The sequence below is a fragment of the Miniopterus schreibersii genome (assembly GCF_964146895.1).
Source record: "Miniopterus schreibersii genome assembly, chromosome: 4".
Taxonomy (NCBI): Eukaryota; Metazoa; Chordata; class Mammalia; order Chiroptera; family Miniopteridae; genus Miniopterus; species Miniopterus schreibersii.
The window spans coordinates 79385901-79401698 of NC_138105.1; the positions used below are offsets into that span (position 1 = coordinate 79385901).

Here is a 15798-nt window from a genome sequence, read left to right on the forward strand (position 1 = left end):
TGTTTTTCTACTTTGGGGTGAACTGGAGCTGCATACACAGCCATCCAGCTGGCTCCTCTGACCGAATTCTGCCTGGGAGGCTTTGAGTAGGTCAGGAACCCAGGAGACCTTCCAGGTGGTTCTGAACATTGGCCCTTTTCCTCTTTGGGGCTTCCTCCTGGGTGAGGCTTCCCCTGGGTTTGGAGCCCCCCCTCCTGTTCTGGATTGTTACCAGCTTCCCCGAGTGAGCTGCCTGCTAGGGCCTCTTACACTCCCTGGCTGAACAGGGGCTCCTTTATGAAATTCCTGAGGCTGGAGGGGCCAGCTGGGAGGAGCCAGCTCTCAGAGCGGTGTCTGCAGCTTATTATCAAGAGATAAGGCCTTGGAAAGGCTGTGGAGAGGCAAGGAGACACATTCCTGACTCAGAAGTGTTTGTCCCTAAGGACCCTGTGTTTGGAGAATAGAGAAGACTTGGAAGGGCCGCGGTGGGGCTGGGGGTGGCTCTGTGGTAGGGGGAGGTGAGGAGAGGGATTCCTGGTGGTGGTAAGGCTGGCCTGACATCAAATTCCAGCTCTGATGCCTTTCATTAATAAAAGATGACACCGTTAGTCAACTTAACGCACATTTATCGGGTGCCTCCTGTGTGCAGGCAGATTCATTTTCTTCAGGGCATCTCCATCTAGTAGAGAAGCGAGCGGTTCAAAACGGGGCGGTTGTTGGGTTATTGGAGCAGAGAACGGGACTGTATTTGGGTGACGTTAACGGGGAGATCAGCTTGGTTAGGTCGCTGGAAAGAGAAGGGGATTAGATGTGTCGGCGAGGAGTTTGTTTTTTGTCCTTGAAGGCAAAATGCTCCTCAGGAGGGCCTTTTGCAGGGGAATGGCTGGGGAGATTATGTTTTAGGAAGATCACTCTGGAGTGTCATGGGGAATGAATGGAGAGGTGGGGAAGAAGGTCAGGAAAGCAAGGGTAAACCCAAGCTGTGTTTGGGAGGCTCTGTGGGAATGAGCTGGGGGAACTGATGAAGGCCTGATTTAAGGGATGGTGCGTGCGGTGGAGGGAAGGATGCATTTCAGGCATCAAAGCCAACGCTTTGATGGATATAAACGATTCCCACCTTTCTGGCGTGCGCATGAATGGACAGAGAAGAGGACATGGTTTGAGCGTCAGGGGACTGACTTTGTTTCTTGACAATGTATTAATTAAGCTAGACTAGGCTTCTGGAAGCTCGGAAATCTCAGTAGTGAACTGTGCAAAGTCCTTTGTTTCTCTTACAATGCTGGCTGTGACGCTGGGGGCACTAAGGGCAGCTCCCTTCAGGTGGTGACTCAGGGAGCCAGACTGTCTCTTGGGCAGATCTGTAGTTTCTGTCAAATGCTTCTGCCCCCTGATACCATATCTAATCCTGTCTGTCAGCTCATTAGCCAGAACTAGACACTGCAAGGGGGGCTGGGAAATATCGGGAGAGCAAGGGGAGTATTTGGTGAGCAGTAAGTCTGAGATGCCATGGATCACGCAAAAGGAAGGGTCTGGACATCACTTGGGCTGGGTGCTTGAATGCAGTCCGAGAGTGTTAATAGATTTGGGGATCAGCAGTGTAGGAGGTGGAACGTTTGGGACCACCTAGGGAGAGTGTGTTGAGTTAGAAGAGCAAGGTCCCAGGGTAAACTCTGAGGGAGCACAATTGAATTGGTGACTTTGGTGGCTATTTGCCCTCCTCAGGCATCAGTGTCCTCACCTGTGAGATGAGGCTGGTCCCTTCTATGAGGGGATGGTGAGAGTCGACACGCTGCTGGGCAGGTGGCTACTCCCAACAAGGGTGGTTTCTTTCTCGTCACTGCATGGTACTCAGCTTTGCTCTGTTCGTCAGGAACTGTGGTGTACGGCGAGCCCATCACCGCCAGCTTGGGAACTGACGGCTCCCACTACTGGAGCAAGAACTGGGCCAAGGCCGCTGCTTTTGTCACCTCCCCACCCCTGAGCCCTGACCCGACCACTCCGGACTTTCTGAACTCCTTGCTGTCCTGGTGAGTCTTGGCGACTTGTTCACACTTTCCATCCTCAGTCTTTGCTCAGACCCAACATGACCTGGGTTACAACATGGTGGGCAAAAGCAGACTTGCAGACAGACAGACCTGTTCTCCAAGCTCAGATCCATAACGGGAACAGGAGGTCATCACTTTGACACCGTTCTGGGCGGGGATTCAGAATAAAAACTTGGGCCATCTTGAAAGTCAACCAAAGAGGATGCATGAGGTATCCAAAGGATTCCACTGTGGTGCAGTGACACCCATCAGATACCTCACAAAATAGGTTTAGATAGATGCTCAGCATTACAGCGAAGCTTCAGTATCGTGTCATAGCTTCCAAATTTCCTTTCTCCTGAAGGGAGGACAGGTTATTTCAAAAACTATCAGTGGATTGGCGCATTGAAATAATGCATTCAAATTTGATGCTTTAAAGCCAAAGATTAGTTAAAAGCTAGTTATGTTTTCCTTCTAGTGGAGATCTCCAAGTCACTGGCAGTGCCCATTGTACTTTCAACACTGCCCAGAAGGCTGTAGGAAAGGACAACTTCACCCTGATCCCCGAAGGCACCAATGGCACTGAGGAGCGGATGTCAGTCATCTGGGACAAGGCTGTGGTAAGGAGCAGTGGACTCACTTATGCGCTGGTCTCGGCTTTCCCCTGCCTCTTCATCTGAGGGCCGTTGCGTAGTCCTTGAAATGTCAATTGAGAAAATTCTAGAAGCTTGTGTGACAATGTTTCTTAGGTTTGGGAATCCAAGACCACTCCGTAGATAGGTCATTTCCTCCTAAATATTTCATATATATTTTTTATCATTATCATCTGTGATCAGTGAAGACTGAAAAAAAAACACCACACAGACCCACAGAGTCTTTAAAATATGACTCTTTTGATTAGTCAGGAAAAAACTTCCTTAGCAACCTGGTGACTTTCTCAGTTAATCTTCTATTCTTAGAAATGAACTCAGTTTCCTTGAAAGTGTTTTTTGGGGCTCTCTGGGCTTAGCATTCCTACCCACGACAACCACAAGCTTGTGGGGGGCCTGCTTTGAACATACACTGACCTTTAAGGGTCTTGTGATTTTTTCATTTTCTGTGCTTTAAAACATAACAGCACAGGTTTTCTGTTTCTCACTGAATTTTTTAAGTTATGCAAACAATATATTCTTATTCCAGCAAGAACGGAAATGACTAAAAAGTACTCATAATACCATCTTTCAGATTTAATGACAATTAACATGTTGCCAAATGTCTTTCCATTTTTTGCCAGTGCAAGAGTGCACATGTGTGTATATGATATGTACGTGGGTGGGTGTGTAAATAACATGGCATCGCACATACTATTTTGTGGCCTGTTTTATTAAGACTATATCATGAAAATGTCTCCACATCCTTAAATATACTTGAAAAACCTGTTTTTTTCCTTAAAATGTTTTTATTGTGATAGTGTTACAGATGTCGCCCATTTTCTCCCTTCTTGCCCCCTCCCCCCAAAAACTTGTTCTGTAAGTGGCAGTCTATTCCATTTTAATGCTGAACTGTAATTCACTTACAATTCTTTGAATATATATGTTGTTTCTGATTTTTTTTTAATGCAGGAAAAGTTGTTTGTTTCTGTTTTGACAGTAGCTTAGTGGTAACTGCATAAGTGGTCTTAAGACTGATTTTTAATTGCGTGTTTATGAGTTGAGAAATTGGATATGCCCTTTAAGTGGAAATTATTTTCTACCGGGACTGAGAAGTTACACCTGCAGAGAAATTTTATTTTCCTCATACAGAATCCAAAGAATTGAGTTATGAAAGCCTCGGAGCACAGGAAAGCAGTGGGCAATTCTAACGCTGTTGTGTACTTTTAAAAAATATGTTTTTATTGATTTTTAGAGAGAGAGAGGAAGGGAGAAGGATAGAGAGATAGAAACATCGATGAGAGAGAAACATCATCAGTTGGCTGCCTCCTGCATCCCCCCTGGGGACTGAACTGAAACCCGGGCATGTGTCCTGACAGGGAGTCAAACCGGTGCCCTCTTGGTTCATAGGTTGACGCTCAACCACTGAGCCACACTGGCTGGGCTGTCATGCCCTTTTATGTCTTAACATCACCAAGCAAACTTTTTCTTATTGGTGATACATATGAATGGTGAAATAGAGTTTTAAAGTTGCTCATTTCCTTTGCCCAGTTTTCTACTAGCTTTGGAGTGGGGTTTCTAACTCAGGGAGATGCAGTCTCGCCCTCACATTCTGCATTTAAAGGGACGTGGAGCACAAGTGGTAGAGATGAGAGCGTGCAGGAAGGACGTGAGGAAATGTGATCGGCACCTTCGGCTGCAGAAGCCCAGACGGGGGCTGAGGCTCTAGGTTGGCCAGGCTAGAAGCCTAGGCCTGCGCCTGTGTCTTTGAGAAGGACAGCCATTCACTCAGCTCAAGACAAAAGATGTTTCCTCAAGAGGCGGTGCAGCCCCATCAGCTTTTTTTTTTTAGCTTTTCACTTTAAAATAATTATAGATTCAGAGGGAGTTGCAAAGATAAGATAGAGAGAGCCTGTGTACCCTTCTCCAGCTTCCCCCAGAGCTGCATCTCACGTAATTATAGTAAGATAGCAAAGCCCAGAGATCGGCGATGGTGCCATGTGTGTGATTTTGTCCTATGGAGATTCATGTATCTACCATGGCAAACAAGATACAGATGTCCTCCATCACTACAAAGACCCCCTTCATGATGCCTCTTTTTAAAAAATTTTTTTAATTTTCATTTTTTTGTTTAAAATATTACAAATGTCCCTTTATCTCCCCAATGACCCATTCCACCCGTCCCACCACCCTCCCCAGTCCCTTTTCCCACCATTGTCTGTGTTCTTAGATTCATGATGCCTCTTTATAGTCACACCTACTCCTGTCCCCTAGAAGGATCGCCATGTCATTCTTATTCTGTTCTCCATCTCTATAACTTTGTTATTTTGAGAATGTTTATAGAAATGAAATCATACAATATGTGACCTTTTGAGATTGATTGTTTCACTCGGCATAAGGCCCTTAACATCCATCTAAGTTGTATGTATCAAAAGTGTGTTTACTTTTATTGCTAAGTCGCGTTCCACCCTTCAGCTTCTTGACCTGTTTTTGCGTGTGCGCATGTGTGTGTGTGTCGTACTATTCAGGTCACTGGGAAGATGGATGAGAACCAGTTTGTGGCCGTGACCAGCACCAATGCAGCCAAAGTCTTCAACCTCTACCCCCGGAAGGGCCGCATTGCTGTGGGATCTGATGCTGACCTGGTCATCTGGGACCCCGACAGCGTTAAAACCATCTCTGCCAAGACCCACAACAGTGTAAGGCCTGTTGACTGTGCGGACCCAGTCCAAACAAATCAGAGTCACAGATAGAGACAGAATTGTGGAGAGTCCCCAGGAATTAGGAAAAGAGCTCACTGTGATAGGAATGGACTTTCCCCCAGGATATATTATAACTTGCAAGTTGCTGAGAAAAAAAATTTTTTTTGGCAAGTTACTCTTACCATTTTGGAGTACCACAGCCTCTCTCATAGATAGAGGTCTCTATTTATAGACCTTCAGGGCCTCTAAAATCATACTGGACGTTAGAAGCTTCTAGAAGTCAGGTACCATTCCATTTTTATAATTTGGTGCCACACGTCCCATGGCAGCACTTGGTGCAAGGGACCTAAGTAAACACCCCCAAGGTGCCTGCTGGGCACGTTTATTCTCTTAAGCCATTGTTTTCTCATGTCAGTGTTGCTGTATAGAAACATGTGTGACAGATGCTCTTATTGTCATCAAGGACCTAATTGACTTTGACCTCTCTCCAAATTGAAGAAATATCCCCCACAGCCATTCTGATATGATTTTAGGATCTGGAGTTTTGGGGTATCACTTTTTTTCATTTTTAAAATTTATTTATTAATTTGAGAGGGAGAGAGAGATTGATTGATTTGTCGTTCCACTTTTTTATGCATTCATTGGTTGATTTTTGTATATGCCCTGACCAGGGATCAAACCCACAACCTTGGTGTATCGGGACAACACTTTAACCAACTGATCTACCCAGCCATGGCCCTGCGGTATCTCTTGTCTCTTAGTCTAGACTGCAGAGCTGGGGAATGCCCTGTCTTGTTAATGGTACCCTAGGCAAGTGACTTCATGCCATGTCTCAGGCTCCTCAGTTGAGAATGAGGGATTTAGACAAGGTCTTGAACGTCCTGTGATTCAGTGAGATCAGGGACATTAGGCAGAAGTGTTAGATATCACTGGTTGTGCACAGAAAAAGTTACGTATGTATATATATAGATATATCTATATATCTGTAGATATAGTATTGAAAGAATATGGGCAAAGGGAGCTTTGGAAAAGAAATGGGCATAGGACAGAAGTGTTTGTCAGAAATTCATGAATCTTTAAGTGAATTTGAGTTCTGAATTGAAAGCTGGCTGAACAGGGAATCTCATTCTAGATTGCCCACCCCAGCTAGCCAGGGCCAGCAAGCACTGATGGCTTCCCAGGTGCCACGGCAGCCCAGGGGTGGGCTTCCGGCACTTCTCCAGGACAGCCCTGGGCCCTTTGCCCTACCCAAGTCCTCTCCCATGGGGGCAGAGGGGTTTGAGGTGTGGGGCTCACCTCTAGCTTCTGCTCGCCCCTCTGGGTGCTGGGATGGTGAGTGCCTTCTTAGAAGGCTTTTCAACTCAGTATTTTTTATAGTTGATTTTTTTCCCTCCTTTCCCACTGGTTGGCTTAGCTTTGCAGCATAGCCTTATGGCCACACCGACTCATAACCTAATCATGACCTCTTGGGGTCCAGGATGGCTTCTTTACAGGCAGAGGGTCCTGCTTAGTGAACCCCATGTATTCCTACGCATTTAATATATTCCTCCCCATTTACTCTTTCATTTGGCCTTTTCAATAAAGGGATGGTATTATTATCCCAATTGGGAAGATAAATAAACGAAGGCTTAGAGAGCTTCAGTCTAATGTTACATAGCTATTTTGCGGTAGGGCCAGAATTAGAACCCAAAATTGTCCAGGGCTCTTCCCTGCCAGGCTACGTATGCAGCCTCTGGGTCCGGGTTAAATGGAGAAAGTGCCTCCCCTCCCTTGCAGAGTCCTTTCCCCTGAGGTACTATACAGGAGGAGCTAGACTCATTACTTAAACTGCAGATGACCTAGCCAGGGAGCTTGCACTCGGAGCCCTTAACCTGGCAGAAGAGAAGATGGGAAGGAGTGAGGATGGGAAGGAGCGAAGATTCGAGAAGACAGATTCTGCCCTCCAGATATTCCATCTGAACCTTTCGAGGTGATAGCCCTGCCCTGCCTTTACCTCCAGGGAACCTCATCTAAGAAATGCTGACTTCCAAAAGTGCCTCTTTTGCGCCCTCACCTGTTTTAAAGAGCCCACACTAAGCACGCCTGTGCAGCATTAATCATTTGGGAGAGTGCAGACAGGAGGCTGTCCCATGTAACACAGTGCTTCCTACCACAGTGCTAATTAGCTCTAATTGGGAGCATTTAGCTAACTATTATTGACGGCCTGTTGCTAAGCCTCTGCTTGGATTTTCCAGGCATCCAGCCAGATGAGTAATTTTAGGGGCCCATGTGGATGTAGGGTAAAAACATCTACACCTGGTGACTGATAAAGCCTGACTGCCTCATGAGTAAGGCTGTGGCAGAGGGTGGGCTCTGAACACCCAGGGGAGCTGTGATCTGACCATTGACTTGCTGAGAGTCATTGGGCTGATTCCTTCATCTTTCTGGAATGGGAGATGGTCCAGAACTCTTGCTGGGAGTTCTGATCAATTCTTCACACATATTTAAACTCGGTATATGAGTCTTATGATGTCTTTGACACTAAGGGACTTGCCGTCTTGTTGGGACAGTGCAATAAAAAAACCAGAAAGTGAATGTTTTCTAAATGCCTGCTTTGTGCCAAGTAGCATCCTAGATGCTCTTGCTTTTCTATTTCTTGTGATCCTAGCATCATTCCTGCAAAGTGGGCTATTTCCTTTTGTAGATGAGGAAGCCATGGCTCAAAGGACTATAAAGGACTTGTCCAAAGTCACACAAGTGGCAAGTGGCAGCCCTGGGATGTGAACCCCAGGCAGATGGCACCATGTCCAAGGTTGTCTCCATTACTCCAATAGGGCGCAGAGAAGTCTGTGAGGATACAGACAATTACTGTGGAGTGACATGGCAGAGACAGGGCTTGACCCAGCCCTTAAAAGATGACATGTACCCTTTCCAGGGTCATTTCAGAGCTGACAGGATTCTCTCAGGGATCTACACACATAGGGTGCTTTTGTGTTGTGATCATCCGTGAACCTTGTGAGAGAGGCAGCTGAAGACATTGAAGTTCTGAGGCCGAAGTAAGCTGCCCATAGTCACCAAATCTAAATCTGGATCTCACCAACTCTAAGTGCCACTGATGTTCAGGTATTCCATTAGTTTATGTACCACGATGAAGGGAAAACACAGCTGAGATGAAGAAGGTAAGAGGAGACCGCTATAAAAATACACTGTGCCGCCGAGGGCCAGCTTGTGCTTGGCGCAGGATAAGTGAGAGGTGAATCTGCCATGTAGGAAGGGGTGGCAAACGTCTGTGAGCCTTGACTTTGGGTACAGAGAGGGCAAAATGCCTCCTTGGAGAAGATGAACCGGAAGCTGGTACTCATGCAAGTCAGAGGCCTGAGTTCCTGCCGCCTGCAGGCTCCAGAAGAGCCTGAAGCTGAGGATTTAATGTCACATGGATTCAGTGTGGTCATCCTCTGGGCCTGGGGGAAAAGCAAGCCCACGTCCCCCCTGGAAGCACTCGGATCAGTCTATACTGACAGCGACTGGCTGTGCAGGTCCATCTGCTGTAAGACACATTCGGGCTTCAGGGAAGAGTGTCTTAGAATTGACGAAAGACTTGGGGACACGCACTTGTGCCCGGGAATCCCATGTGGAGTCCCTTCCCTCCTCCCAGGTGCCTCTCTGCCCCGTACCTCCAGTAGCTTCCACACGAGCCCTCGGAGCCTCAGAGCAGTACTGACTGTCCCTCGTTGCTGTTTCCAGTCAGCATCGCTGCATGTTGACTCCGAATGTGAGCTAAGGGGCCAGCCGGGGCTTCTCCATTCTTACCGGCCAGTGCACTGAGTAGAGGTGCTGTCCTGCGCTGCAGTGTGACGGCTGTTCACAGGCTCACTCCTTTAGTGCTGATAACCTGGTCTGAATTCCTCCAGAAGCCCAAGCGGCTTTTTATGGTTGGAGCTGCCTCTTTATGCTCCATTCCTGGGCCCAGCGCAGACATTGGTGCCTGTGAACAGGGCGGGCGGGAAGAAGCAGGAGGCCTCCTGGAGTCTGGGGATAGCCTGGGGTGAGCCAAAGCCACGGGATGAGACTCACATGTGGAGTTTTTTATGGTGAGCACAGTGCCCCTGATTTTTGTTGCCTTGTTGTCCAGCATATTTTCCAAGAGAGGCACACAGATACACCACTCTTTCACCCTGAAAAACTTGAAACCAGAAGGACTGCTGCATGTTTGGGAATTAACTAAACCTCAAACATCTTATGAAGGCAAGCCTCTTAAATTACCACAGTCCTTTCATTTAGGGACTTCAGTTTAACCACATCGCTAACAGATTGGAGAACCAGCAGACCAGCGGGAAAACCTACTCGAGGATGGCCCACTTCAAGGTTAAATTTAGAACTCAGTCACAGAAGGCTTTGCCTTTGAACCTGATTGGAGCCTGAGTTCGTGAGAACAGAGTCGCTGCTAATGCGTGGAATCCTTTTATGTTTGTGCAGCGTTTACAAAGCCTCACGCTCTTCCAGTGGAAAGAGATGATTCTCCCTCCTAGGCAGGGAAGTTAAGACTTGGAGATTAAGTGCCTGCCAGTGGGGTCAGTTGGGACAGGGACTCCAGCTCTGGGTCTTTCTTTTGTCCTGGTGACGTCAGGCAGGGGGTGCTGCCAGTCTGGGCTGCAGGGCGTATCCTAAAGTTTTCTGTGCCCCCTCCCCCTAGGCTCTCGAGTACAACATCTTTGAAGGCATGGAGTGCCGTGGCTCTCCACTGGTGGTCATCAGCCAGGGGAAGATTGTCCTAGAAGACGGCACCCTTCATGTCACCGAAGGCTCTGGACGCTACATCCCCCGAAAGCCCTTCCCTGATTTTGTTTACAAGCGTATCAAGGCGAGGAGCAGGGTAAGTAGCTCTGAGCATATGAATTGTTTTGCCACGGATTACATTCAATTCCATAAACCCCCTAAGCACTTTGGATCAGAATATCAAGATGAGCACAGAGGATTACGAGAAAAAGGAAACATGTTTTTGGGGTTTTTTATTCCTGGAGTTCAGAATGCCAGCGGAGGAGTCAGGTGTGTCCACAGCCAGCCAGAAGGAAGGGAGGCTGTGACACGTGCTGTGATAAGGTTCAGAGGAGGGATCACTGCGTGGAGTCATGGGGGAAAGTGTCATGGAGAGAGGACGTTTTGAGTTGGGTCTTGGAGGTTAAGTGGAAGTTTGACAAGTCAAAGGGAGACAAGGTACTTATGTAGAGAGAATGTCATGAGCACAGAAAATGTTATGTCATATTTGGGGCATGGTAAATAGCCCACAGCGCTGTGTGTGTGTGTGGCCAGGATGAATGGAGCTGTAAGGGAATTAAAGAGAGTGAGATTGGAATTAAAGAGAGTGAGGTTGGAAAGAAAGTCTGGGGCCAGATCATGAACATGAAAACAGATCCTTTTCACAATATGTTTGGGATTCCTATAGGTTTAAGTGGAAGTGCCTTGGGGGAAATGGTAAGAAAGTTAATTTTTATAGAGTAACCAGTTACCCATGACCCACCTTGGAGGATCTTTGGCCTGGAGTCATGGGACTGGCCCCATGCTCACGTCTGACTGACCCTGCCTTACCCTTCACAAGGAGAGCCCTCCATCTCTAATCTCACAGGCCTCTGTTCTAGCCTCCATTCCTTCCACATTGGGAGGATTGCCAGGGTGCTATCCTCTGTGAATGAGGCCTGAATCGAGGGGCTCTTGTGTTTTGCAGCTTGCAGAGCTGAGAGGGGTTCCTCGTGGCCTGTACGATGGACCTGTGTGCGAGGTGTCTGTGACACCCAAGACAGTCACTCCAGCCTCGTCGGCTAAGACATCTCCTGCAAAGCAGCAGGCCCCACCTGTCCGGAACCTGCACCAGTCTGGATTCAGCTTGTCTGGTATGGTTATGGTTTGGGGAGGGCCCAGCTCTGTAGGGGGCTGGTGAGTCTGGAATCACTTTTGTAGAAGGAGAAAAAGCAGAAATGAATGGTGTTTCCCAAAGTGGGAAATACTAATATCACCAGAGCTGTCATTCACAGACAATGGCCAGTTGGGTTTCAGAAGCCCGACATCAGTTTGTATCACATATAATGGCATGATGCAAACACTGTGCAATGCCCAGTGTATTAGGAGGACATTTTTTTCTATGTACTGTGGCCACCCTAAAAAAGGTTGTGATGGTGCTTCAGGATCTCTTCTCCCCCAATATGCAGTATAGTTGGCCCTTGAACAATGGGTTTGAACTGTTATATGTGGATTTTTTTCAGTAAATACAGTTGGACCTTCACATCTGTGGATTCAACCAAACATGGATCGAAAACAATATTTCTGCATTCCCAATCGTAGATGCCCAAATACAAAACTAAAATAGTGTTTTTGGTCCATGTTTGGTTGAGTCCACAGATGTGAAAAGCCAATTGTAATTAAGTCTTGGGGGAGTCAAAATTATATACAGAGATTTGACTGCGCTGGTGGTTGGAGCTTCTGGCCCCTGAGTTGTTCAAGGGTCAACTGTATATTGTGTAGTTCAGCTTATGGAGTTTCAACAGCTTAACTTTGTGGTCCAGATGCTTGCTAGCTGTGCCTCAGTCTCCTCTTCTATGGAATGGGTATAATAGTAGTAGCTACCTTATGGGGCTGTTGTAAGAATTGAATAAGTTAATATGCATGTAAAGAGTTTAGAATAGAGCCATTTGAGAGTTGTTTGCTTGGATAAAATATGTGATGTCAGGGATAATGAGAGGAAAAGGTCAAGATTTTAGAGCTTCCTCATTTGAAATTTCCTTCCAGTCCTTCGTTTGGCCCATAATTGGAACCCTTCCACTTTTCTAACCCCCTGTACCCAGATTTCCATGGTGTGTTCAACAATTAAGTCTCTCTCTTTTTTTTTTTTTTTTTTTTTTTGGTCAGATATACTGGATTTTAGAACATTGCCATATATGCCGTATACAGGTTACCCATTTTCGAAAGATTTAATAATAACAAACCTTAGTTTTGTCATAATTAAAGTGGGCATAATGATGCCTGTGCTATCTTATATCACCAGGCCATTCAAATGTAAGGAAACCATCAAATTGACTCTCAGAATAGGGGCAGGATGTAACTGAGTCCGCCGAAAGCCTGAAATGTAACGTTATTTTATATGTAGTTTTTCTTTTTCTTTCTTTCTTTTTTAATGTCTTTATTGATTTCAGAGAGAGGAAGGGAGAGGGAGAGATAGAAACATCAATGATAAGAGAGTCATTGATCGGCCGCCTCCCGCACGCCCGCAACCCGGGCATGTGCCCTGAGCGGGAATCGAACCTTGATCTCCTGGATCCTGGGTCGACGCGCAACCGCTGAGCCACACCGGCTGGGCTAGTTTTACTTTTTCAAGTGATGGATCCAACTGGCTCCTGCAAGTGCTGCTTGATACTGTCTGAGCCTTTGGCCACCTTAAGCCCATCACTTCTTTGTAGTTTAAGCTTTCAGTCCGGTTTTGAGGACAACGGATGGGCCTGGCCCTTAACTCCGGAATTGTGACTGCTGCTGACCCGCACCCTTCTTTCCTCTCCAGGAGCCCAGATCGACGACAACATCCCCCGTCGCACCACCCAGCGCATCGTGGCCCCCCCTGGCGGCCGTGCCAACATCACCAGCCTGGGCTAGAGTCCCGGGCCCGTTCCACTTGGGGATGGGGCGGGGGAGGGGATACCTGAGGACATTCTGAGACTTCCTTCCTTCCTTCCTTTTTTTTTTTTTTTTTTTTAAGAGCCTGTGATAGTTACTGTGGGGCAACCAGTTCACGGGGCTCCCCCTTGGGCCTCACACTCCGTCCCTCACCCGGAGTCACTGACTTTGCTCACCCACTTCCCTACACACCCACAAACATCACACCACGTCTCTCCACCAACCCCGTACATGGGGCTGCATCCAACACTCAGACATGCGAAACAGAGCAGATCGCCACGAGGGTGTTTCCCATCTCCAACCTCTGTTGTACTTTTCACCTTCCTCTTCACTGGGAGGGAAGATAAAGTGAATCGCCCAGAGCTGCCTTTTTCTTTTTAAATTTAAAAAAAAAAATTAAAAAAATGTTTTCTTGTGGGGTTGGGGAGAGGTGGGTGGGGGAGGGGGGAGATTTTTTTTAATACTAAATTAGAAAACCTAATTCAATGTTAATACAAGGGGTTTGAACTGGACATCCTAACGATGCAATTATGTAACCATCAAGCTGATTCAGGTGGTTGGCAAACTCATCATGTCCCTCCTGATAGGTTCCAGAATGTCCACATCACCATTCCATAGTCTTCTGGGTCGACTGCTGATGAAGGGCAGGTTTTCTTTTTGGCCTAGATTTTGCTGCAGATTACATCTTTTGAGGATTCTCTTTTCCTCACTTCACCTCTTCTCTCTCTCTCTCTCTCTCTCTCTCTCTCTCTCTCTCTCTCAGTTTAATTCCTTTCCTTCTATCTCTTTCTTTGTGTTTCCTCCAGCCCTGTCTCTGAGACAGTTTCCTTTCCTTCCCCACTGCCTTTTCAAATGACCAGGTCCACCATCTACTGTGGTCATAAGAACCTGCCTGGGAGGGTGTGAGCTTTGTCGTCACAATCATAGTAATCTGCTGTCCTGGTCCCTATAAGACTGGTGCTACCCACCCACCACCATGAGGATATGCATGTGAGTTCGAGACACTTCCCAGGTGCAGGGAAGGGCCGAGGTACCACCCACATTATCACATGTGGGCCCAGAATAGGCCCCGAAACAGTGCCGAGATGTTGCAGAAGTTGAGGCTACAGGACGTGAGAGTTTTTTCCTTCAGGCAGTGCTAGCTGGTTAGACATGATGAAATCTGTAAATTGAGCCCCAAAACCCATGTGAGCCAACCAGCCCCTCAAGCCAAGCACCAGCTCAGAATTATTGAGCTAATGGGAGTGTGGCCCCAAGAGTCTGCTGTCTCCTGGCTAAGTATCTTTTGGGGTTCCAGAATACACAGGGGAGACTTCTCACTTTGGGGGGAGAAATATTATTTTCTTGTCCCATTATTTTGACAGACATCATGCAATATAGGGAGGCCTTTTAAACTCAGAAAATCCTTGGGAAATTGGACTTAATTAAAGCCCGTTATACTTTGCAAGAGGAAGCATCTGTTTAGTGAGTGCTATGTCACATCAGAGCTGCTGTGGGGAGAAAACCTTACAAATCAAGCATGTGGCCCCTTAGAGACCGAAGGTGATCTGTGTCAACATCTTCCCTCTCTGTCTCAGCGACCCTCTCCACTAGCTGCCTTTGCGCCCATCCCTGTCTTTGCTGATCTGTGTTGCGTTTCCTTCCGAGTGTGTTTACAGCTTCTCCTGAGCAATGTTCTGTTCACAGGCTTTTATAAAACCAAATCTGCTTTTGTAAAGCGTAACACAAAAAAGTAGGTCATTCCATCATTCCACTCGTCTCCACACGTTTTGCCTTTGGGGTTATGGTTGGGATTTATTTTTTTATTATTGTTGTTGTTTATTTGTTATTTGAAAAGGAAATTGCACTTTTAGAGAATAATTGGTTATCTTAATATATTCACTTTTTTCTCTCACCTGCACTTAGAAGAAATTTGAAACAGTTGGAAAAAAAATTTTTTTTTTTGGTTTCAATCCTGAAAAACACTCGCAGCTCTTCAGTGTTCACTTGTGTCTTCCTGTCTTTCCTGTGCCAGGTCATGGTCATTTTGGTTACTTGGATTGTGTCCTTTAAGCAACTTAAAAGCTGAAGATTTCCGCAGGCTGTGTAAGCATGTTTACCTGTTGGCTTGCTTTGTGTGTCTGTTAAATGAATGTCATATGTAAATGCTAAAATAATCGACTGTCTCAGAACTGAATAACTGCAGTGACTTGATGCTCTGAAAACCGTGTAGGATTTACTCATAGCTGGTTTTTAACCCTTGGAATTGTGATTGTGGCCCATGAGGAGGAACTTTCAGTGCTAAAGCTGATCATCATGTGTGTAGCCAGAGAGTACCTTTTTTTTTTTTTTGTAACCACTGTCTTAATGACAAAATAATTATGGTTAAAAACAAAAAACAAAACCAAGTCTCGTGTTTATTATTCCTTAGAACTCTGTGTTATATTACCATGGAACGCCTAATAAAGCAAAACGTGGTTGTTTCACGGCTGTGTCTGTGTCGAGATGTTCGAGAGGCAGCTGCTTGGCCTGGCCTTCCAACACCACCTCCCTTCCTGGAGCATTCCTGGGCACCTCTGGCCGTGTTTGGGGGACTGTCCCAATTCAAGAGTTTTCACTGCATGTCCAGGTTGTTGTGTTCAGGCCACTGGGGGCTAATTCCCAGCAGAGCTCTGCACGGCAGTGCCGAGTGTCAGAAACTCATAGGCTATAACCTGGAGAGGCCACCAGGGCTCCAGGATCAAGCTACAAACCTACCACGGGACCTGGGAAGAGGCTGGGGTCATGTAGCTTAGTGTGGGTGACCTCTGGGCTCCCTGGGACACCCTCGAGCTACATTGGGCATGT

The 15798-nt window shown here is 46.7% G+C and overlaps 1 protein-coding gene across 1 annotated transcript in view; it reads left to right on the forward strand.

The window, feature by feature from the left end:
- Positions 1 to 15437, forward strand: part of DPYSL2 (dihydropyrimidinase like 2) — a 65824-nt gene extending 50387 nt beyond the window's left edge. The window contains exons 9-14 of the mRNA XM_081133891.1: positions 1850 to 2006; positions 2482 to 2623; positions 5161 to 5331; positions 10007 to 10186; positions 11036 to 11201; positions 12860 to 15437. Of these exons, the coding sequence (XP_080990017.1) occupies positions 1850 to 2006; positions 2482 to 2623; positions 5161 to 5331; positions 10007 to 10186; positions 11036 to 11201; positions 12860 to 12951 (908 nt within the window). The 3' untranslated portion in view covers positions 12952 to 15437. The remainder of the gene's footprint in view (positions 1 to 1849; positions 2007 to 2481; positions 2624 to 5160; positions 5332 to 10006; positions 10187 to 11035; positions 11202 to 12859) is intronic.
- The last annotated feature ends 361 nt before the right edge of the window (positions 15438 to 15798 follow it).